Below are 24,846 nucleotides of genomic sequence, written 5' to 3'. Positions count from 1 at the left end.
AGCGGGCACCCTGAAAGGGGAGAGCAAACAGGCAGAGGTCGTTGTACAAATTGGTACTAACGACATAGGCAGGAAGGGGCATGTGGTCCTGCGGCAGGAGTTCAGGGAGCTAGGCAGAAAGTTAAAAGACAGGACCTCTAGTGTTGTAATCTTGGGATTACTCCCTGTCACATGCCAGTGAGGCTAGAAATAAGCAGCTAAACACGTGGCAAAACAGCTGGTGTAGGAGGGAGGGTTTTCGTTATCTGGACCACTGGGAGCTCTTCCAGGGCAGGTGTGACCTGTATAAGAAGGACGGGTTGCATCTAAGCTGGAGGGGCAAAATATCCTGGCCACGAGGTTTGCTAGTGTCACACGGGAAGGTTTAAACTAGTATGGCAGGGGAGTGGGTAGCGGAGCAATAGGTCAGAAGGTGAAAACATAGAGGGAGAACTAGGGAATAGGGCCAGTATGGCTCTGAGGAAGAGCAGACAGGGAGATTTTGCTGCAAACAACGGGACTGGTGGCCTGAAGTGCATGTGTTTTAATGCAAGAAGTATAACGGGTAAGGCAGATGAATTTAGAGCTTGGATTAGTACTTGGAACTATGATGTTGTTGCCATTACAGAGACCTAGTTGAGGGAAGGACAGGATTGGCAGCTAAACGTTCCAGGATTTAGATGTTTCAGCCGGGATAGAGGGGGATGTAAAAGGGGTGGCGCAGTTGCGCGACTGGTTAGGGAGAATATCACAGCTGTACTACAAGGGCACACCTCAGAGGGCAGCGAGGTTATATGCGTAGAGATCAGGATTAAGAAGGGTGCAGTCACAATGTTGGGGGTTTACTACATGCCTCCCAACAGCCAGCGGGAGATAGAGCAGCAGATAGGCAGACAGATTTTGGAAAGGAGTAAAAGCAACAGGGTTGTTGTGATGGGAGACTTCAACTTCCCCAATATTGACTGGGACTCACTTAGTGCTAGAGGCTTGGACGGGCAGAGTTTATAAGGAGCATCCAGAAGGGCTTCTTGAAACAATATGTAGATAGTCCAACTAGGGAAGGGGCAGTACCGGACCTGGTATTGGGGAATGAGCCTGGCCAGGTGGTAGAAGTTTCAGTAGGGGAGCATTTCGGGAACAGTGACCACAATTCAGTAAGTTTTAAAGTGCTGGTGGACAAGGATAAGAGTGGTCCTAGGGTGAACTTGCTAAATTGGGGAAGGCTAATTATAACAATATTAGGTGGGAACTGAAGAACCCAGATGTTTGAAGGTAAATCAACATCTGATATGTGGGAGGCTTTCAAATGTCAGTTGAAAGGAATTCAGGACTGGCATGTTCCTGTGCGGAAGGATAAATACGGCAAATTTCGGGAACCTTGGATAACGAGAGATATTGTAGGCCTCGTCAAAAAGAAAAAGGAGGCATTTGTCAGGGCAAGAAGGCTGGGAACAGACAAAGCCTGTGTGGAATACAAGGAAAGTAGGAAGGAACTTAAGCAAGGAGTCAGGAGGGCTAAAAGGGGTCACGAAAAGTCATTGGCAAATAGGGTTAAGGAAAATCTCAAGGCTTTTTACACGTACATAAAAAGCAAAAGGGTAGCCAGGGAAAGGGTTGGCCCACTGAAGGATAGGCAAGGGAATCTATGTGTGGAGCCAGAGGAAATGGGCGAGGTACTAAATGAATACTTTGCATCAGTATTCACCAAAGAGAAGGAATTGGTGGATGTTGAGTCTGGAGAAGGGTGTGTAGATAGCCTGGGTCACATTGAGATCCAAAAAGACGAGGTGTTGGGCGTCTTATATTAAGGTAGATAAGCCCCAAGGCCTGATGGGATCTACCCCAGAATACTGAAGGAGGCTAGAGAGGAAATTGCTGAGATCTTGACAGAAATCTTTGGATCCTCACTGTCTTCAGGTGATGTCCCGGAGGACTGGAGAATAGCTAATGTTGTTCCTTTGTTTAAGAAGGGTACCAAGGATAATCCAGGGAACTACAGGCTGGTGAGACTTACGTCAGTGGTAGGGAAATTACTGGAGAGAATTCTTCGAGTCAGGATCTACTCCCATTTGGAACCAAATGGACGTATTAGCGAGAGGCAGCACGGCTTTGTGAAGGGGAGGTCGTGTCTCACTAACTTGATAGAGTTTTTCGAAGTGGTTGCAAAGATGATTGATGTAGTTAGGCAGTGAATGTTGTCTGTATGGATTTCAGTAAGTTTGACAAGGTCCCTTCATGGCAGACGGGTACAAAAGGTGAAGTCACACGGGATCAGGGGTGAGCTGGCAAGATGGATACAGAACTGGCTAGGTCATAGAAGGCAGTGAGTAACAATGGAAGGGTGCTTTTCTGATTGGAGGGCTGTGACTAGTGGTGTTCCACAGGGATCAGTGCTGGGACTTTTGCTGTTCGTAGTATATATATAAATGATTTGGAGGAAAATGTAAATGGTCTGAGTCGTAAGTTTGCGCTCAAAGGATGGTGGAATTGCGGATAGCGATGAGGACTGTCAGAGGATACAGCAGGATTTAGATTGTTTGGAGACTTGGGCGGAGAGATGGCAGATGGAGTTTATTCCGGACAAATGTGAGGTCATGCATTTTGGAAGATCTAATGCAGGTAGGGAATATACAGTGAATGGTTGAACCCTCAGGAGTATGGACAGTCAGAGAGATCTTGGTGTACAGGTCGACAGGTCACTGAAAGGGGCAACACAGATGGAGAAGGTAGTCAAGACGGCAAACTTGCCTTCATTGGCCGGGGCATTGAGTATAAGAATTGGCAAGTCATGTTGCAGCTGTATAGAACCTTAGTTAGGCCACACTTGGAGTATAGTAATGTTAAATTCTGGTCGCCACACTACTAGAAGGATGTGGAGGCTTTAGAGGGTGCAGAAGAGATTTACCAGGATGTTGCCTGGTATGGAGGACGTTAGCTATGAGGAGAGGTTAAATAAACTCTGTTTTCACTGGAAAGACGGAGGGTGAGAGGCGACCTGATAGAGGTCTACAAAATTATGAGGGGCATAGACAGAGTGGATAGTCAGAGGCAGGGTCATTTTCCCAGGGTAGGGGGGTCAATTACTAGGGGGCTTAGGTTTAAGGTGCGTGGGGCAAAGTTTAGAGGAAATGTACGAGGCAAGGTTTTTTTACATAAAGGGTAGTGGGTGCCTGGAACTCGCTGCCGGAGGAGGTGGTGGAGGCAGAGACGATAGTGACATTTAAGGGGCATCTTGACAAATACATGAATAGGATGGGAATAGAGGGATACAGACCCAGGAAGTGTAGACGATTTTAGTTTAGACAGGCAGCATGGTCAGCGCAGGCTTGGAGGGCCAAAGGGCCTGTTCCTGTGCTGTACTTTTCTTTGTTCTTTGCTCTTTATGTGGAGACATTTCTACACCCAGAGAGTGGTCAGCCTGTGGAATTTGTTACCACAGGAAACAGTTGAGTCCAAAACATTATATGGTTTCAGAGCTTCCACGTCCGGGTCAAAGTGCGGCAACATGGTGGCGCACAGTGCTCGGGACCGAGAGTGGTAGCGGTGAAAAATTGGAAGAGAAAAGTCATGGTGCACCTGTCATCGAATCTGCGGAAATATTATCACCAGAGCTTTGTGTGCATCCGCATGGCTTGGAGTGGCTGCACAAATCGACCATTCTACCAGATTGTAGCAGCACATAACAAGCGGGCCAGGGATGGCAAATACCTGGAGCAGCTGGGCACGTACGACCCCATGCCCAACCATCTTCAACGAGAAGTTGGTCAGTTTGAACTTTGATAGAATCAAGTACTGGCTGGCCTGTGGGGCATACGTGACAAAGCCTGTTGAGAAAATACTAGGTCTGTCTGGCTTTTTCCCTCTGCACCCAGTGACGGTTACCGGGGCAGAGAGATTTTACAAGAAGCAGGCACTAATGGGCCACGCTGAGTCAGAGGAAGAGCCTGTGGAAGCCGCAGGGGGCGAGCAGCCGAGTGCCTGATGCCAGAGTTAGCAGTGCAAACCCAGCAGATGGACATAAACAGTTACATAAAATGCTTCATTGAATGTCACCTGTAACGAGCGTAAGAGATATGAATGCCTGATTTGGACCTGTGTCTACAAGACAGCACACAGTATTGTCACGGGACTTGATTACTTTTGTATAAACCCATTATTATAAAAGGCGCACTTGGAGAAAAAAAAAACATTATATGGTTTCAAGAAGCAGTTGGATATAGCATTTAAGATGAAGGAGACCAAAGGATATCGGGAAAGCGGGATTAGGCTATTGAGTTGGATGATCAGCCATGATCATAATGAATGGTGGAGCAGGCTTGAAGGGCCGAATGGCCTCCTTCTGCTCCTATTTTTTTCTTTTCCATGATTTTATCAAGTGTTTATCAAGTGGCACTTGCTTAGCAAAAAACCTGCTGACACTCAGTTTGGGTTTTACTCGGGCCACTCAGCTGATGACCTCTTGGTTCAAACATGAATAAAAGAGGTAAACTCCAGAGGTGAGGTGAGAGTGACTGCCCTTGACATCAAGACAGTATTTTACTGAATGTGGCATCCAAGAGCTCTAGAAAAATTGAGTCAACAGAAATCAGGGGAAATCTCTTCTGGTTGGAGTCCCACCTTGCACAAAAGAAAATAGTTGTGGTTGTTGGAGACCTATCATCTCAGTTCCAGAACTAGACTGCAAGAGTTCCTCAAGGTAATGTCCTAGGCCCAACCACCTTCAGCTGTCTTTTCCTTCAATGATAAGATCAGAAATTGGGATGTTCGCTGATCATTGCGCAATATTCAACACCATCCACAAATCCTCAGATACTGAAACAGTTTTAGTCCAAATGCAGCAAGATATGTATAATATTCAGGCTTGGACTGACAAGTAGTAAGTAACATTTCTGCCACACACAAGAGCCAGGCAATGACCATCTCCAATAAGATAAAATCTAACCATTGCCACTTGACATTTAATGGGATTACCATCGCTGAATCCCCACCATCAATATCCTGGGGTTTACCATTGACCAGAAACTGAACTGGACTAGTTGTATAAATATTGTGGTTAGAAGAGCAGGTCGGAGGCCAAGAATCCTGCTGTGAGTAACTCACCTCCTGACCTCTCAAAGCTTGTCCACATCCACAAGACAAGTCAGGGGTGTGATGGAATACTTGCCACTTGCCTGGATGAATGCAGTTCCAACAACACTCAAGGAGTGTGATACATTCCAAGAAAGTCAGTCTGCTTGATTTGCACCTCATCCACAATGGCTGCAGAGTGTACCATCTCTATGATACACTGCAAGAACTCACCAAGGCTTCTTGGAGATCACCTTTTCACCCAGTGAACATCTAAAAACACATGTGCAGGCACATGGGAACACCACCAACTCGAAATTCCCCTCCAAACCACTCACCATTTTGAAGCCGAAGGGCCCCTTTTTGTCCTGTAAAACTCTATGACTTGAAAATATATTTTGGTTCCTTCACTGATGCTGGGTCAAAAGCTTGGAACTTCCCTCCGCAACAGCACTGCGGATGCATCTACACTACATAGACTGCAGCAGTTCAAGAAGGCTTCCTTATCTTTTTTTATTGAAAGTATTTTTATTGGTATTTCAAATAACAATTATAGAATAAACAAGAAAAGAGAAAAACAAAAACTGGCTTTCACCCATAAAGTGTCGTACAATGTCATAGGTTTGAACGGCTAGCCCCGGGCTGTCACCATAGCCGTAACCGGAGCTCTACGCTGGATAGTATTTGCATTTTTACCACCACCTTCTCAATTAGGAATGGGCAATAAATGTTGGCCTAGCCCACATCCCATGAATAAAAAAAAAACCCAGACACATGGAAACACCACCAGCTGCAAATTCTTCTCCAAATCACAAATCATCCTGACTTGGAACAATATCGGCATTACTTCACGGTCACTGAATCAAAATCCTGGAACTCCCTTCCTAACAGCACTGGAGGTGTATCTACTGGTGTATTGCAGTGTTTCAAGAAGGCAGCTCACCACCACATTCTCAAACCAATTAGGGATGGGCAATAAATGTTGTTCTAGCCCCTTAGAATGAAAACAGAATTCCGCTGTTATATTATTCTGATCATTAGCTCAAGTGAAAAATTGAGGTGAAGCAGTAATCTATAATATACACTGCAGTTTATAGTTTTTAATCATATATTAGATCTGAATAAAGTTACCAAGGACTCTTTCTGGGTTTGGATTGCTTGCTATCTCAAAAAACCCATGAATTTTAATGTAACTCTAAATGTCTGTATTGCATTCGACACATTTGGGGCAGCACGGTAGCATTGTGGATAGCACAATTGCTTCACAGCTCCAGGGTCTCAGGTTCAATTCCGGCTTGGGTCACTGTCTGTGCGGAGTCTGCACGTCCTCTCCGTGTGTGCGTGGGTTTCCTCAGGGTGCTCCGGTTTCCTCCCACAGTCCAAAGATGTGCGGGTTAGGTGGATTGGCCGTGATAAATTGCCCTTAGTGTCCAAAATTGCCCTTAGTGTTGGGTGGGGTTGCTGGGTTGTGGGGATAGGATGGAGGTGTTGACCTTGGGTAGGGGGCTCTTTCCAGGAGCTGGTGCAGACTCGATGGGCCGAATGGCCTCCTTCTGCACTGTAAATTCTATGATAACAGTTCATCATTTTAATTCCAAGGAGGGGGAAGAGAGAGAAGATCTAAAATAATAAGTGTTTTAAACAAATTAATGTTACGGAACATTTGGGCATGATGCTACTCAAATTTTACATTTTGATCATGTCCTCTGTACTTACAATATTTCTTTCAAATGAAGATACCAGTGTACTACTTGTGGGTAGGTATGTGCTAACAAAAAGTCAAGTTCACATTGTACTGATATTTCCTCATAAACATATCAGAATGCTTCCTATGTTTGACTTTTCTTCCCCGGATCAAATTAATCTTAAATGCTAATTGAATTATTTACCTGCCTTAATGCATAAAATTCTGAACCAATAGATATATAAATTGACAAGATTTAATTTTGAAAGATTATTGGACAAGACAGTTCGAGTGGGATTTAAGCTTTTCATTAAAATGCTACTTTCAGAAAATAGTGGAGGACAGATCGCATCTCACCTGATTTTATGAATTTCTTGAAAGGTGAAAATTGTTCTTACCTGACAGCTTCTTTCCTCTTCTTTGCAGACTTTGTGATCTTTATAATTTCCAAGTCCACACATCCTGATGGAGATGAATTTATGCCATGTGATTTCCATTGGTTTCTGCAAGACATATAAGGCCATTGGGTCTCTTTCATCCGGTTTTCATCTGCCATTATATCATCAAAAATCTTTTCTTTTTTTGAACGAATATGAGGAGTGAGCAACTGAAAGGGTTCACACACTGTTGTCAATTGTAAGTTCTTCTTTCTCATGAGCTTTCCTCGAGACTTTCTGTGCAACATCTTAAAATCTGGTACTTTTGCATTAATCTGGGGTTTGAATTTCAGTTCTTTATCAGGGTCCCAACCTGTTGGTTTCTTCTTTTCCAAGAAAGTATTACGAAGCATACTTTTTGGAAGGGATGCACTCTGTAATATCTCTTGAGCTCTAACTTTTATTCTAATTACTCTGTAGAGTTCTTCCTCTTTAATCTTGTCACTGATTGTATGATCATACAGATATCTGGGAACTGGTTTTGCTTTAAATTTATTTGGCTTCTTTACTGGAACATCTAGATCCTTTATTTGCATTTTTCTGATTTCTTTCTTCTTCTCCTCTCTTTCCTGAAAACCAAATGGTTTTTGCATCGCCAGTAAAATGTCTTTGTTTCTCATCTTTACAAAGCTCCTCCTTTCTTCATTCCGTTCTATTATTTCCTCCAATAGCGGAATATAGGTATGGGCTGGTACAGGGTTAGCACGGAATTTTTTCTGGCATTCTGCTTCTTCCTCTAATTGTTTTCTTAGCATATGATTCTCTATTTCAATTTCAGACCTTGATCTGATCTTGCGCTTCTTTTTTTCAGCCTCTCTGAGAGTCATCAGGAAAGGGTGTGGTACTGTGATCTTTGGTGACCACTGCTTTTGCTCCTTCTTTATTGTTTTCATTTTTGGTAAACTTGATCTTCCAGGCTTCTGGGATTCTTCATTCGAAATATACCCCTGCGCAGAAAATCCATCCCACATTCCTCGAATTCGATCCCTTCCACAGGACATGATATTTTCTCCGTCTTTTTCCTGGTCTTCACTGGACATTTCTGAAACACGCAAGTATGTAGCATTGTCCCCCTCAGTTGTCGTGTCAGATAGAGGGCCATCATTTTGCTTATCTGAACTATAAAAAGTTACAAAAGTAGTTTGTATTAATTCAGAATATTATTAATTGCTCATTAAAACAAATTACACAATCCATTCTTCTAAAAGTACATCTAAAGAGTAAGTACTACATGGGGAAAGAGGTGATGCAGGAAAGTAATAAAATAATTTGGTTAATTGCTTTCAGTAACAGTGAGAAGGGCTGCAGGGCAAAGTTATTTTGGAACAACATTCAAGAAGAGACCGAAGATCAGGAACAGAGGAGATGGTGAAGTATTGGTAATGTCTCTAGACTAGTAATCCAGAGGACAGAGCTCAGATCGTGGAATTTTAATTCAATGAATACATTTTGAGGGCAGCACGGTGGCGCTGTGGTTAGCATTGCTGTCTCACGGCGCCAAGGTCCCAGGTTCGATCCCCGCTCTGGATCACTGTCCGTGTGGAGTTTGCACATTCTCCCCGTGTTTGCGTGGGTTTCGCCCCCATAACCCAAAGATACGCAGGGTAGGTGGAGTGGCCACACTAAATTGTCCCTTAATTGGAAAAAATGAATTGGGTACTCGAAATTTATTTTTAAAATTAATACATTTTGGAATTGAAAGCCAGTCTCCGTGATGGTAACCATAAAATCACCAGAGATGGCTGTGTCTGTGCGGAGTCTGCACGTTGTCCCAGTGTCTGCATGGATTTCCTCCGGGTGCTCCGGTTTCCTCCCACAAGTCCCGAAAGACTTACTTGTTCGGTGAATTGGACATTCTGAATTCTCCCTCAGTGTACTCGAACAGGCGCCGTAGTGTGGCAACTAGGGGATTTTCACAGTAACTTCATTTGCAGTGTTAATGTAAGCCTACTTGTGACACTAATAAAAATTATTTAAAAATATAATCTGCTGCCCTTACCTGGTCTGGCCTAAATGTGGCTCCAGACCCACAGCAATGTAGTTGACTCTTAGACTGCTATCTGAAATGGCATAGCAAGGTATTCACTTCAAGGGCAATTAAGGATGGGCAATAAATGTAGGTCTGGCCAGCTACATTTCATGCAGGAACATTTTTTTTTTAAAAGCCTCCAATGACAGACTGAAGGGAGTGGAGGTGAGCAATAATCCAGAACTGTGGTAATGGATATGTTGAACTAATGCAGTGAAAGATAGCGATCACGACAGAATGAGATACAAAGTGGATAATGTAAAGCTCAGCTTATGGCAAAAGAGAGAAGAGATTGTTTCAACCACTACCTGGCTCTGCCAATAGTGCAGTCTGGAAGGCTGATGGAGTCAGTGCCAAAACACAACAGGGTTGGCTCAGTGTTGATGATAAGTTATAGCAAAGGCAATCCCAATTTTGGCAGAAGTCACAAATAATTACACTGGTGATTTCAACAAAGATTATACTGAGGGACTCAAATTGGATTGGTGAATACATGGTTCAGTGACTATCACATTCAGGTAGCAATCGTTGAAAGGATAGGTTAATGCAAAGCTAGAAGGGTCAATAATAGTTTTTTAAAGAGAAAAGTGGTGCAAGTAATAAGAGGCAATCCAATAAATGGCCTGATTTTTAAGTGATGTCGATGAGCACTACATTTAGAATCAGATGTGGATAGAAGGGGAATACCAGTGGAGACAAAAGGTTCTGGGTTGGCCATGACCTCCAAGGTATCCGTGAATCAATGGGAAGTTTTTGGCAATATTGTTTGAACTAGTCAAATCAGATCAAGTGGTAGACAGCCAAACAGATCATATTCCACAAGTGCTCTAGTCCCTGATCCAGGAACTTGGAGTGATAAGGACATTGAAGGACACGGTTGTTATTGAGCAGGTCAATGAGGCACTTGTTGTCAGTACAGATGATGGACATGAGGAGGGAGAGATGTGAATTTAAGATATTATCAATGAGAGTTCATGATAATTTTTCCAGTTGTGGAAATAATGATCTTGGAGTAGTTAACAGGGGAACTGTATGGTCAAAGAGATGAAGCAACGATCCAAGGTAGTCAGTCCTATCAAGAAGAAAGAAGAACCTAGCACCCGAGTAGGTTAGGAATTTAACAGGGATGTAATGGTAGATGGAGTAGAAGGTTGAGAGGATACTGGAAAAGGTGTATGATTGGGTAAGCAACCAGAAGTAAACTGCGTGGAGAAAAAAATATTTATCTTTTTTGGAGGCAAAAATCGAATATTTACTTCTGTCAAATACTGCTATTTGGTTGAAAATGAATTTAAAGTAAAATTTTGAGTGCAATCTATATAATTTCTCCCCGTAGACCTAGCAGCCAATGATGCTTTTGCCATGAGCTACCATATTGTATACACTGGTACCTAGTTCAACTAGTTACATTTTGATAGTGTACATAATGTTTAGAATTGACCACCATAAAAAGAACCATATTGCCCTTGTATTTTTCTATACAGTGTCAGGCAGCCAGGATAAATCATACTTGCCTTTGAATGTATTATATTTCGTTCTCAATGTACCCTACCTGCAATGCACTGAAGATTCACAGGGATCCTCTGAAGCCACTATCGTGTCTCCGACGCAGAGTTTATTTTCATACAATTTTGCTAGTACTGCCATAGTATGTGCATGTGCATCTTTTAGTTCCCCAATTTTCTTATAGTAGTCTTCATTGGACACGCCACATAAACTGCTGGGGATTAATGAATCCATTTCATCCATATAATGAATTTGCTTAGGCTGCTCGGTTTCACTGGTATCAGGATCAGAATCATTTTCACTCTAAATACAGAGAAATTCTATTATTCACATGTACACTTATCATTTCACGAAAATACTAAGATACCATTAATATGAAATGAAAATCGCTTATTGTCACAAGTAGGCTTCAAATGAAGTTACTGTGAAAAGCCCCTAGTCACCACATTCCGGCGCCTGTTCGGGGAGGCTGGTACGGGAATTGAACCATGCTGCTGGCCTGCCTTGGTCTGCTTTCAAAGCCAGCAATTTAGCCCTGTGCTAAACAGCCCCTAGATTATATATGATTGGTAATTAAGTTGATAAAAAAATCAAGTTTGTTACAGCATAGGAGGCCGCTCAGCCCATTATGTCTGCATAAATGGCAAAAACTGGAACAAAAGGAAACAACACTGGGTTAATATATCTCAAAAGGCAGTACAAAACAAAATACAAATGCAAATGAATCACTAACATATAGCTTAAAATTGTGGTAAATATAAGTTCTGAAAAAAACATCAGAATAATTCTCTGATATTAGGCTCAAATTAGTCAGGAATTTTTAAAAACTCATTCATGGGATGTTGGCATCTCTGGTATGCACAGCATTTATTGCTCACTCCGAGGTACCCTTGAGATGGTGGTGGTGAAAGCCTTTTTAAACCACTGAAGTCATGTGATGAACATATTCTCCAAGTAGTGTAGGGTCTTGGAGGAGATTTGTTCCCATGCTTTTGATACTCTTATCCTCCGAGCTGATGAAGGTCATTGGGTTTGGAGATGCAATCAAAGAAGTGGTTGCTATTTTCTGCAATGCATGTTGTATATAATACACACTGCAGAAATGGTGAGCCAGTGGTAGTGAGTGAATGTTGAGGGTGGGGGGCAGGGTATCAAACAAGCAGGCTGCTTTGTCCTGAGTTGTGTTGACTTCTTGAGTAATGTTGGAGCTGCACTCAGCCAGGCAAGTGTTGTTTATTCCCCCAAACTCCTAACTTGTGACCTGCAGAGGGAAGTCTTGGGGAAATCAGGTGAATCACTCACCACAAAAATACAGCCCCTGAGCCCTCTTGGTAGCCATAATATATATGTAGCTGACCCAGTTAAGTTTCTAGTTAATGTTGACTCCGAGGATAGTAATAGTGAGGGCTCAGCAATGGTACTACCTTTGAATGTCATGGTCAGAATGTATCTTGTTGGAGACAGTCTTTGCCTGGCACTTGTGTGAAATTATGTTACCTGCCACTTGTTGGCCCAAACCTGAATGTTATCCAGGTCTTGTTATACTTAGGCACAGACTAGTTCATTACCTGAGAAATTGCAAATGGAACTCAGCAACATGCTATCATGGGGCTAAATCCCCTCTCCTGAACTTATGATACAGAGAATGTTATAGATGAAGCAACAGAATATAGTCAGGCCTAACCCAGTGGCCTGAGACCTCCTGCAGCAATGTCCTGGGGCTGAGATGATTGGCCTCCAACAACCACAACCAGATTCCTTTGTGTGGCCAGGGTAGAGTTTCCTGCTTGATTCTCATTGACTTCAATTTTACTTAGTTCTTAATGCAACTCTTCAATAAATGCTATCCTGATTTCACCTCGGTTCTGGAATTCAGCCTATTTGTCCATCTTTGGATCAAAGATGTAATAACATTTGAAGCCAAGTGGTCCTGACAAAACCAGAACAGAGTATCAGTGGACAGGTTATTGGTAGTAAGTGGCACCTGATAGCACTGTCAACAATACCATCCATCATTTTGCTGAAGATCAACGGGATAGTAATTGTTTACATTAGATTTGTCCTGCTGTTCATGCACATGACAAACCTAGGCAAATTTTCACTTTGTCAGGAAGATGCTGGTGTTGTAGTATATTAGAACAGCTTGGTTACCCTAGAAAATGGAGCGCGAAGGAAGAACCTTCGGATACTGGGTCTCCCTGAGGGTGTGGAAGGAGTGGACTGTGGAGCGTACGCAAGTACGATGCTGAGCTCACTGATGGGTGCTGAGGCCCCTACGGGCCCCTTGGAGGTGGAGTGGGCAAATCGGATTCCGGCAAGAAGACCAAAAGCGGGAGAACCACCCAGGGCGATAATCGTGCGATTTTACCGCCTTAAGGATAGAGAAGAGGTCCTGAGATGGGCTAAAAAGGTGCGGAGTAGCAGATGGGAGAATGCAGTGGTACGGGTATACCAGGATTGGAGTGCGGAGGTGGCGAGAAGGAGGGCGAGCTTCAACCGAGCCAAAGAGGTGTTGCATAAAAGGAAGGTGAAGTTCGGGATGCTGCAGCCGGCAAGACTATGGGTCACGTATCAGGAGAGACACCATTATTTCGAGACGGCGGAGGAAGCATGGACCTTCATCAAAGAAGAGAAATTGGATCGGAACTGAGGGACTGATGCTGCAGGAAATGTTATTGTTAATGTTACGGTGGAAGTTAATTGAGAAGTAAACAGGGAAGGGGGGAGACATTGGGGAAATGTGGGCGCCGGTGAGGGGGGAAAGACGGGACATAGTTGGAGAATGGGGAAGGTGAGGGGGAGGGGAAAGGGAGCTGCGCCATAAGAGGCGGGTCAGGTAAAGGGATGTTCCCGCACCAGAAAGAATAAGGCGGGAAGACAGGCGCAAGGCGGATGGGAGTTCCCCACATGGGGGGGGGTCGAGGAGTGAGCAGGAGTAGCCGGGGTCAGTTGAAGTCAGCTGACTTACGGAAGTAATATGGGGGGAGCAATCATGCTAGAAAGAGATCTAGCGGGGAGGGGGGGGAGGGGAGGGGGGGGGGGGACAACTGGGTTGCTGCTGCGGAAATCCAAAAGGAAATGGCTAAAGAGTGGGTGGGCGGGGATGGTGTGCGACGCTGGGGGAGCGAGCGGGAGCGCGGAGGCGGGATATGGGACTGGCCTAGAGAAGGTAATGGCTAGTCGACACGGGAGGGGGGCAGGTAGCCCCCTAGTGAGGCTGATCACTTGGAACGTGAGAGGCCTGAACGGACCGATAAAAAGGGCCAGAGTGCTCGCGCATTTGAAAGGACTAAGGGCAGACGTGGTTATGCTCCAAGAGACGCACCTAAAGGTGGCGGACCAAGTTAGGCTAAGGAAAGGATGGGTGGGACAGGTGTTCCACTCAGGACTGGACGCAAAGAATAGAGGGGTGGCCATTTTGGTGGGGAAACAGGTCGCATTTGAAGCAAAGAACATCGTAGCAGATAGCGGAGGTAGATATGTAATGGTGAGTGGCAGGCTGGAGGGAATGGAGGTCGTGTTGGTTAACGTGTATGCCCCAAACTGGGACGATGCGGGATTTATGAGACGGATGCTGGGGCGTATACCGGACCTGGAGGTAGGAAACTTGATTTTAGGAGGGGACTTTAATACGGTGCTGGACCCGGGGCTAGATAGATCCAGCTCAAGGACCGGAAGAAGGCCGGCAGCGGCCAAGATACTTAAGGGGTTTATGGACCAAATGGGGGGAGTGGATCCATGGCGATTTCTTAGACCTAGGGCTAGGGAGTTTTCCTTCTTCTCCCATGTCCATAAAGTGTACTCCCGGATAGATTTTTTTGTTTTGGGAAGGTCGTTGATCTCTAGGGTGGAAGAAGCTGAGTACTCAGCCATAGCGGTTTCGGATCATGCCCCACATTGGGTGGACCTGGAATTAGGAGAGGAAAGGGAGCAGAGAACACTCTGGCGATTAGATGTGGGACTGATGGCGGATGAGGGAGTGTGTGCAAGAGTGCGGGGGTGTATTGAGAGATATCTGGAGGTCAATGACGACGGCGAGGTCCCTGTGGGAGTGGTATGGGAAGCACTAAAAGCGGTGGTCAGAGGAGAGCTGATCTCCATTGGGGCCCACAAAAGGAAAACAGAGGCCAAGGAAAGGGAAAGGTTACTGGGGGAGATTTTAAGGGTGGATAGGGAATTTGCAGAGACCCCGGAGGAGGAATTGTACAGGGAGAGGAGACGACTCCAGACGGAATTTGACCTTCTGACCACCAGAAAGGCGGAGGTACTGTGGAGGAAGGCACAGGGGAGGAGGTATGAATATGGGGAAAAGGCGAGTCGCCTGTTGGCTCATCAATTGCGAAAGAGGGCAGCAGCGAGGGAGATAGGAGGAATTAGAGACGAAAGGGGAGACACGGTGCGAAGGGCAGGAAAGATAAATGAGGTGTTCAAGACCTTCTATGAGGAACTGTATAGGTCTCAACCCCCAGAGGGAGAGGAGGGGATGCGGCAGTTCCTGGACCAATTGAGGTTCCCGAAAGTGGAGGAGCGGGGGGTGGTAGGCCTGGGGGCACCGATTGGGGTGGACGAGGTTATTAAGGGACTGGGAAGCATGCAAGCAGGGAAGGCCCCAGGACCAGACGGGTTCCCGGTGGAGTATTACAGAAAATATGTGGACTTGTTGGCCCCGTTGATGGTGAGGACGTTCAATGAGGCCAGGAAAGGGGGGACTCTACCCCCGACGATGTCGGAGGCGACGATATCGTTAATTTTGAAGAGGGATAAAGATCCGTTGCAGTGCGGGTCCTATAGACCCATTTCATTGTTGAACGTGGACGCCAAATTGTTGGCAAAGGTACTGGCATCGAGGATAGAGGACTGTGTCCCGGGGGTGGTGCACGAAGACCAGACAGGGTTCGTAAAAGGGAGACAACTGAATGTTAACGTGCGACGAATATTAGGGGTGATAATGATGCCCCCAGTGGAGGGGGAGGCAGAGATAGTGGCGGCAATGGACGCAGAGAAGGCATTTGATAGGGTGGAGTGGGAGTATTTATGGGAAGTGTTAAGGAGGTTTGGGTTTGGGAACGGGTTTATTAGCTGGGTTAGACTTCTTTATGGGGCTCCAACGGCAAGCGTAGTTACAGGTCGACATAGATCGGAGTATTTCCGACTATATAGGGGAACAAGACAGGGATGCCCGCTGTCTCCATTGTTGTTCGCGTTGGCAATTGAACCTCTGGCCATGGCGTTGAGAGACTCCAGGAAATGGAGAGGGGTGATTAGAGGGGGAGAAGAACACCGAGTCTCGTTATATGCGGATGACCTATTGTTATACGTGTCAGACCCAGCGGGGGGAATGATAGAGGTTATGCGAATTTTGAGGGGGTTCGGGGATTTCTCGGGGTATAGGCTAAACATGGGGAAGAGTGAATTATTTGTGATACATCCAGGGGACCAGAGTAGAGAGATAGAAGGCTTGCCTCTAAGGAAAGTGGAAAGAAACTTCCGATACCTGGGGATTCAGATCGCTAGGAGCTGGGGAACCTTGCACAGACTTAATCTGACACGGTTGGTAGAACAAATGGAGGAGGACTTCAAGAGGTGGGACATGCAGCCTCTATCGCTGGCGGGCAGGGTGCAAGCAATTAAGATGATGGTCCTCCCGAGGTTCTTATTTGTATTTCAATGTCTCCCTATACTAATCACTAAGACCTTTTTTAATAAAATAGACAGGAGCATCACGAGCTTCGTGTGGGCAGGGAAAGTTCCGAGAGTAAGGAGGGGGTTCCTTCAGCGTAGTAGGGACAGAGGAGGATTGGCACTACCGAACTTGGGCGATTACTATTGGGCCGCCAATGTGGCAATGATACGTAAATGGATGATGGAGGGTGAGGGAGCGGCGTGGGAAAGACTGGAGAGAAAGTCCTGTAAAGGGACGAGTTTAGAGGCGCTGGTGACGGCGCCGCTACCGATCTCACCTAAAAAGTTTACCACGAACCCGGTGGTGGCGGCAACATTGAATATCTGGGGACAGTGGAGGCGACAGAGAGGGGTGCGGGGAGCCCTGGTGGGGTCCCCAATCAGGAACAACCATAGGTTCGCCCCAGGAAGAATGGATGGAGGATTTCAGAGCTGGTTCCAGTTGGGAATTAGGAGGGTGGGAGATTTATTTATAGATGGGACTTTTGCGAGCTTGGGAGCATTGGAGGAAAAGTATAAGTTGCCCCGGGGAAATTTCTTGAGATATATGCAGGTGAGGGCATTTACTAGACAACAGGTGAGGGAATTTCCGTTGCTCCCGACACAGGGGATACAGGACAGGGTGCTTTCAGGGGTGTGGGTCGGAGAGGGCAAGGTGTCAGAGATTTACCGAGAGATGAGGGAAGAGGGGGAGGAGTCGGTGGGCGAACTAAAAGGAAAGTGGGAAGAAGAACTAGGGGAGGAGATAGAGGAGGGTATGTGGGCTGATGCCCTAAGCAGGGTAAATTCCTCTTCCTCATGCGCCAGGCTTAGCCTGATTCAATTTAAGGTGCTACATAGAGCACACATAACGGGAGCAAGATTGAGCAGGTTCTTTGGAGTGGAGGACAAATGTGGGAGGTGTGGCGGGAGCCCGGCAAACCACGCACATATGTTTTGGGCATGCCCGGCACTGGAAGGGTATTGGAAGGGAGTGACGGGAGTGATTTCGCGGGTGGTGAAGGCCCGGGTCAAACCAGGCTGGGGGTTAGCTCTATTTGGAGTTGCGGAAGAGCCGGGAGTGCAGGAGGCGAAAGAGGCCGACGTTGTGGCCTTTGCGTCCCTAGTAGCCCGGCGCAGGATCCTACTCATGTGGAAGGAGGCGAAACCCCCCGGACTGGAGGCCTGGGTAAATGATATGGCGGGGTTCATTAAACTGGAGCAGATAAAGTTTGCCCTGAGAGGATCGGCTCAAGGGTTCACCAGGCGGTGGCAGCCATTTCTCGACTACCTAGGGGAACGTTAGAGGGAAGACAGATGACCAGCAGCAGCAACCCAGGGGGAGGGGGGGGGGGGTTTAGTTTAGGTCAAAGATAAAGGGGTTTTGTTACTTGTGTATTGTTTAAAATTTCTGTATTGTTATTGTTGCGTTTGCTTTGTAAGAGGGGGAAAATTGTTGTTTGGGAAAAAATTTTCAATAAAACATTTATTAAAAAAAAAAGAACAGCTTGGTTAGAGGTGTGACTAAATTCAGAGCACGGGTCTTCAGGACTACTGCCAGGATATTATTGGGGCCCATAGCCTTTGCTGTATCCTGTGTGTTCAGCCATTTCTTGATCTCACAGGAAGTGAGTTGGATAGGTTGAAGACAGTGATAGTGGGGACCTCAGGAGGCTGAGATGGATCATCCACTCAGCATTTTTGACTGAAGATTGTTGGAGAAGCTTCAGTGTCCTCGTTTTTATGCATTATAAGGGCCCTTCCTGTTGATTCCCTTATTTCTCATTTCTTTATTTTGCCATTATCATTTTTGATCCATGGATGTTTAATGGGCAGATACCTTTAAGTGTCGCAGAGGAAGTGAAGGACTCGAAAGTTACAATACACTGTGCTAGCTTTGAACAGCAGAACTTGAAACATTTTGGCACCCGAGAGATCGGAGGGATTTGGTTCAAATGGTTGACTGGTGGTCAATGAATTGGCGAAAAGGTCGCATAGTACACAACATCAAGCACTGATTGGGTGCTACCCAAGTGGGATGATTTTCAGAGAACTAAAGAAAGCACAGCCGGGACCTGGACACTCAGAGGAAGAAGCTGCTCACTCTCTCTTTCTTGTTTTCTCCAGAAAAGCTACATAGCTGCTGTATTTCTGAAACTGAAGAGATCCAAATTAATCTATGCTGAAAATCATTACAGACGGAAGGCAGAAACTTTGAACTGAAAGCCTAGGTTGAAGGAAGGTGTGCTAGGTGTGATGAAGGAAGGCACGGTAGTACAGTGGGCAGCACCGTTGCTTCACAGCTTCAGGGTCCCAGGTTTGATTCCCAGCTTGGGTCATTGTCTGTGCGGAGTCTGCACGTTCTCCCTGTGTCTGCGTGGATTTCCTCCGGGTGCTTCTGGTTTCCTCCCACTAGTCCCGAAAGACGTTCTGTTAAGTGAATTGGATATTCTGAATTCTCCCTCTGTGTACCCGAACAGGCGCTGGAATGTGGTGACATGGGGCTTTTCACAGTAACTTCATTGTAGTGTTAATGTAAGCCTACTTGTGACAATAAAATATTATTATTAGAGAAGATAACCATTTGAAACAAAGACTTTTATCCTTTTTTACTTATTTTTACACCCCACTTTTCCCCTGTGTTTGTTTGTCTGTTGTGTGTGTGTGTGTGTATATATGTGAATAACCATTACGGATATTACACACGTGATTACTACAACTAAACTCAGGATAGGAATCAAAATCCCAAACGACCCAACTTCTAGGCTTTAAAATAATTTTTTGTGGATTGCCACCTTGCCGTGGTGGAGAGGTTCGATGTTCCGTTGATCCCGAGAGCAATGGCGTTGGGAGTCTTAAAATTAGCGCTATCTTGCAAGAGACCCGAAGAGCAGGCGGAGGGTAGCTAAAGGAAGATAGCGGTGGTTACACATTCTTCTGAAGAGAAAAACCCGAGAAGCAGCCAAGGAGACATAGGATTTGCCAAGGATTTGCCATCAATAACAAACACAGGGCAGCACGGTGGCTCAGTGATTAGTACTGCAGTCTCATGGCGCCGAGGTCCCAGGTTCGATCCTGGCTCCCTGTCTGTGTGGAGCTTGCACATTCTCCCCGTGTTTACGTGGGTTTCGCCCCCACAACACAAAAGATGTGCAAGGTAGGTGGATTGAACATGCTATAAACTGCCCCTTAATTGGAAAAAATGAACTGGGTACTCTAAATTTAAAAAAAAGAACAAACTCGTCAACCGGCTCTCGGAGCTCCCTATCGGCATCAACGAATGCCTCGTGACTCTGTGTCTACAACTTTCCCAAAAACCAGCAGGCAACGATCACGAGTACCAACACCCCAATTCTTGATACCAATGACGAGTCCATAAAAGGCTTCTAATCCACCCTGGACATCATACTCTCCAACATTCCTAAGGAAGATCATCCTCCTTGCCAGTAAGTATGACATCCAGGGCTTCTTCAGTGCCACCAAGGAAGATATAGACCCAACACCCTCGGCTTCAAACCGGTATGGAGGAAAGTTGTACCCTTTTGAGAGACAACGAAAACATCAGCTTTCGATGGAGAGAACACTTCAAAGAACTCCTAAACTGTGATACAATCATAGATTTTTTTTAAAATAAAAATTTAGAGTCTCCAATTCATTTTTTCCAATTAAGGGGCAATTTTTAGTGTGGTCAATCCGCCTACTCTGTACATCTTTCGGCTGTGGGGCGATACCCACGCAAACACGGAGAGAATGGGCAAGCTCCACACGGACAGTGACCCAGAGCCGTGATCGAACATGGGACCTTGGTGCCGTGAGACAGCAGTGCTAACCACTGCACCACCGTGCTGCTCCAATACAATCATAGATGACAGCACGGTAGCATTGTGGATAGCACAATTGCTTCACAGCTCCAGGGTCCCAGGTTCGATTCCGGCTTGGGTCACTGTCTGTGCGGAGTCTGCACATCCTCCCCGTGTGTGCGTGGGTTTCCTCCGGGTGCTCCGGTTTCCTCCCAGTCTAAAGATGTGCAGGTTAGGTGGATTGATCATGATAAATTGCCCTTAGTGTTCAGAATTGCCCTTCGTGTTGGGTGGGGTTACTGGGTTATGGGGATAGGGTGGAGGTATTGACCTTGGATAGGGTGCTCTTTCCAAGAGCCGGTGCAGACTCGATGGGCTGAATGGCCTCCTTCTGCACTGTAAATTCGATGATAATCTATGATGAGTATGTGTTTGAGGAAATACCCCAACTCCCATTCAGAGATCACCTTGGACTCCCGCCAAGTGTGGATGAAGTCGAAGCTGCCATTAAACACATGAAGAATGGCAAGACCCAGACTCTTCCTCCATCAAGTTCAACAGAGAACCCTCCCAATTGTGAAACATTTCCTCTATCTGGAAGCCACCTTATATAAGGCTAACATCGATGCAGAGATCCAATATCATATTCAATCTGCAAGCACTGCCTTTGGATGCTTAAGGACGAGAGTCTTCGAGTGCCATGACATTCATGCTGATTCAAGATCCTCATGTACAAGGCAGTCACCCTCCCAACTCTTCTCTACAGCTCAGAAGCTTGGACTATGTACAGTCACCAATTCAAAGAACTGGAGAGGTACCATCAATGATATCCGAGATAGATTTTCTGCATCAGCGGAGAGGACTGGCATACAAATATCAGCACCCTTGAAGGAGTCAAGAGCACCAACATCGACACCATGATCACCCAAAACCAACCTGGCTGGGCTGGCCACATGCTTAGGATGCCTCAGTCCCAACTGCCAAGGCAACTCTTCTTCACCCAACTCAAGGAAGGCTCCCAAACAAGAGGACAGAGAAAGTGCTTCAAAAACGCCCTGAAAGCTTACATCAAGAAATGAAGCATAGATGTTAATACCTTGGAGACACTTGGCTTAAAAGAGACTTATTGGAGGAACCTCCTGATTGAAGGGACACTTCGTGTAGGACACCCGACGACAAGAGGAGGACCGGAAAAGAAACTTGAGGAAAGAATACCATTGATCTAGAGTCCAAGGACCGATCCCACCTTCCAGAAACACCTGCCAAGTGTGTGGTCAAAAATGAGGCTCTAGGAAGCACAAGGCGAGTCCTGCTGAGGTGGAGGTTGGCAGTGCCTCGGTTGGCTAGGTAACTTAATGAAGTTTCTTCTTAATGGAGAAGGTTAAAAACACCGTGAGGCGATCAATTGAAGGGTACTACCAGAGATGGCAGCCGTTTATCATCTACTTCAAGGAGTTGGTCACTGTTAGCTGCTGGGGGGACTTGTTCCAAACGCCAGCGAGTTGGGAGCAGTTGCTGTTCTATTTTCCTTTTTTTTGCTGATTGGTGGGGGTTATATGATTTGGCTTGTTGTTTCCATGCATTATTTTACTGTTGTTTCTATTTTACAAACTGAAAAAGGTTAATAAAAATTTTTTTTTTTTCTTTTTTTTTTAAAAGATGCTGCTCTAGGATTGGGGTCATCAGCCCATGCAAGGACCCACGGAATCCAAGACCTGCAGCACACTGTTTCTTCGGTGGACAATCATACGCGTTGGCGGGTGATCGCCGAAGAAGATATACATAACTTTTTAAAGTCAATGCTTGTGCCGACACATTACTCAACATTCTTGACCAATGTGTAGAATTAAAATAAAATATAGTTTGCAGTTTATTACCAAGAAATGCCACATTCAATAAACACAATTATCGTCGTGAACATTTCTAGCTGCCCTTACGGATACAACTCACGTTTGATAACTGCGACTAAAATCAGAATAAGAATTGGAATCCTGGACGACCCAACTATCAGGATTTAAAGTACATACCGGAGATGGAGTACTAACTTCCTTTGAAACAAATTAAGTCGATTGAAGCAATCCATTTTTGTTGACAGGACAATCAATCCAGACATTCACATTAAGATTTTTCCAGGCAAACCCTGCCGTCCGAATGTTGTTTTAAAAAAATTACACTTACCTGAACAATTTTCATTTTAATAACCGGATTTCTAACGCTGCCGCAAGTCCTGACATTTGGTCGAGCTGCAAGCATCCGTTACCATTGACAACGCGCCCGCCCTGCGCCATTGACAAGTCACAGACAGATGCTTTGTACTAGCCCCGCCTCTATCGACCACGCCCCTCCCCGCCTGCAGCTGCGCCATTCCCCGGTCACAGACAGGTGCTTTGTACTAGCCACGCCTCTAGCGACCTCGCCCCTCCCCGTCTGCACCTGCGCCATTCCCCCGTCACAGACAGGTGATTTGTACTGGCCCCGCCTCTTCCCATCTGCCCTTCCCCCATTTACCTCCTCGGCATCAGGCAGCTTCTGGCTCATTCGGAGAGGCTGGGCCTCTTCTCTCTCGTACAGAGTGGTGGGTTTTCTAGTTTTGGGGTCCACAGGGGCTTTGATGCAGGAGCTGATGAGAACCGAGTTTCGATGCGGATTCGGCATCGCGACTCGGCCGTTCAACCGCCAGTGCGAGTAACGGCTGCAGCGGGAGGGGGATTAATGGTACGGACAGCTCGCAGGGCCAAAAGCGCGCGATTGTTCCAATTCTCTCTGTCATATATTCCTCTGCAGAAAAGGACAGAAAGACGTTGGCTGCACAATTTTTGATCGTCAGAGTTCACATTCGTCACTATAAAATTGACAGCAACCGTCGGCATCTGGAGATGAAATCAGAAATTAGAAGTTGCGAGGACTTAGAATTATTGCCTCACAGCGGCAAGGCTCCAACTTTGTTCCGACCTTGGGTGACGAGAGTCTGTACGTTCTCCCCGTGTCTGCGTGGGTTTCGTCTAGGTGCTGTAGTTTCCCCCCACAGTCCAAAATTGTGCAGGTTAGGTGGAATGGCTATGCTAAATTACCCTTTGGGTGCAACGGTTAGGTGTAACAAGTAGGCTGACATTAACGCTGCAATGAAGTTACTGTGAAAAGCCACTAGCTGACACACTCCGGCGCCTGTTCAGGTACACGGAGGGAGAATTTGGAATGTCCAATTCACCGAACAAGCACGTCTTTAAGGATTTGTGGGAGGAAACCGGAGCATCCGAAGGAAACCCATGCAGCCATGGGGAGAACGTGCAGACTCCTCACAGACAGCGACCCAAGCCAAGAATCAAACCCTGGTCCCCGGTGCTGTGTTACTGTGCCATGTGGGGAGTGGGTCTCGGTAAGGTGCCCTTTCGGAGGGTCGGTGCAAACTCGAATGGCCAAATGGCGGCATCCTGCACTAGAGGGATTCTTTGAATACCTATACTGTTGCAAATCAACACATATCAGTGCAGAATCGCTCCTTGTGATATATATCAATGGCCTAGATTACTTAATGCAGAACAAAATTTCAAGTTTGAAGATCACATAAAACTTTTAAGTATACTGCACTGTAAGGCTTCAAGTGATAGAATGGATGGACATGTGACAGATGAAATATTTTTTTTAAATAATCAAATTTTTCACAAAATATCCACAACAAATTACAGAAGGAAAAGAACAGCCCCCCCCCCCATACATAAATAATAAATGAATAGCCTCCATCAACACAAAGGCAAATATACACGCTCCCTCAAGAAAAATGAACACCCACCCCCCGAGTTGCTGCTGCTGCTGACCATCTTCTAACGTGCCAGGAAGTCTAGGAATGGTTGCCACCGCCTGAAGAACCCTTGCACCGACCCACTTAAGGCAAATTTCACCCTCTCCAATTTAATAAACCCCGCCATATCATTGATCCAGGATTCCATGGTTGGGGGGGCCTCGCATCCTTCCACTGAAGAAGAATCCTTCGCCGGGCTACCAGGGACGCAAAGGCCAGAATACCGGCCTCTTTCGCCTCCTGCACTCCCGGCTCCTCTGCCACCCCAAATATTGCGAGCCCCCAGCCCGGCTTGACCCTGGACACCGTCCTCGCTACACCCTTCCAAAAGTCTTCCAGTGCTGGGCACACCCAGAACATGTGGGTGTGGTTTGCTGGGCTCCCTGAGCACCTAACACACCTGTCCTCGCACCCAAAGAACCAGCTAATCCTTGCCCTGGTCATGTGAGCCTTATGCTGCACCTTAAATTGTATGAGGCTGAGCCTCGCTCAAGGGGAGGAAGAGTTCACTCTCCCCAGGGCATCCGCCCACGTCCCCTCGTCAATCTCCTCACCCAACTCCTCCCACTTACCCTTTAGCTCCTCTACCGTGGCCTCACAGAACATAGAACATTACAGCGCAGTACAGGCCCTTCGGCCCTCGATGTTGCGCCGACCTGTGAAACCACTCTCAAGTCCTTATTGTCCATATGTCTATCCAATGAACATTTGAATACCCTTAGTGTTGGCGAGTCCACTATTGTTGCAGGCAGGGCATTCCATGCCCTTACTACTCTCTGAGTAAAGAACCTACCTCTGACATCTGTCCTATATCTATCTCCCCTCAATTTAAAGCTATGTCTCCTCGTGCTAGACATCACCATTCAAGGAAAAAGGCTCTCACT

The 24,846-nt window shown here is 46.1% G+C and overlaps 1 protein-coding gene and 1 pseudogene across 2 annotated transcripts in view; one reads left to right on the top strand and one right to left on the bottom strand.

The window, feature by feature from the left end:
- fam161a (FAM161 centrosomal protein A) overlaps positions 1 to 23,115 on the bottom strand; it is an 83,264-nt gene extending 60,149 nt beyond the window's left edge. Inside the window, exons 1-3 of one of the 2 annotated variants that reach the window (XM_072507761.1) lie at positions 22,672 to 23,115; positions 10,749 to 11,005; positions 7,129 to 8,286 (exon numbers count right to left, since the gene is read on the bottom strand). In XM_072507761.1, coding sequence (XP_072363862.1) covers positions 7,129 to 8,286; positions 10,749 to 11,005; positions 22,672 to 22,818 — 1,562 coding nt within the window. In that variant the 5' untranslated portion in view covers positions 22,819 to 23,115. The other variant, XM_072507762.1, reaches the window with a different exon arrangement.
- LOC140423256 (small ribosomal subunit protein bS16m pseudogene) lies at positions 3,482 to 4,161 on the top strand (annotated as a pseudogene).
- Positions 23,116 to 24,846: the final 1,731 nt, after the last annotated feature.

The sequence above is a fragment of the Scyliorhinus torazame genome, chromosome 1 (genome assembly GCF_047496885.1).
Source record: "Scyliorhinus torazame isolate Kashiwa2021f chromosome 1, sScyTor2.1, whole genome shotgun sequence".
NCBI classification, from domain to species: domain Eukaryota; kingdom Metazoa; phylum Chordata; class Chondrichthyes; order Carcharhiniformes; family Scyliorhinidae; genus Scyliorhinus; species Scyliorhinus torazame.
The sequence above is the reverse complement of the archived record's forward strand: the minus strand, read 5'-3'. Positions and strand labels throughout refer to the sequence as shown.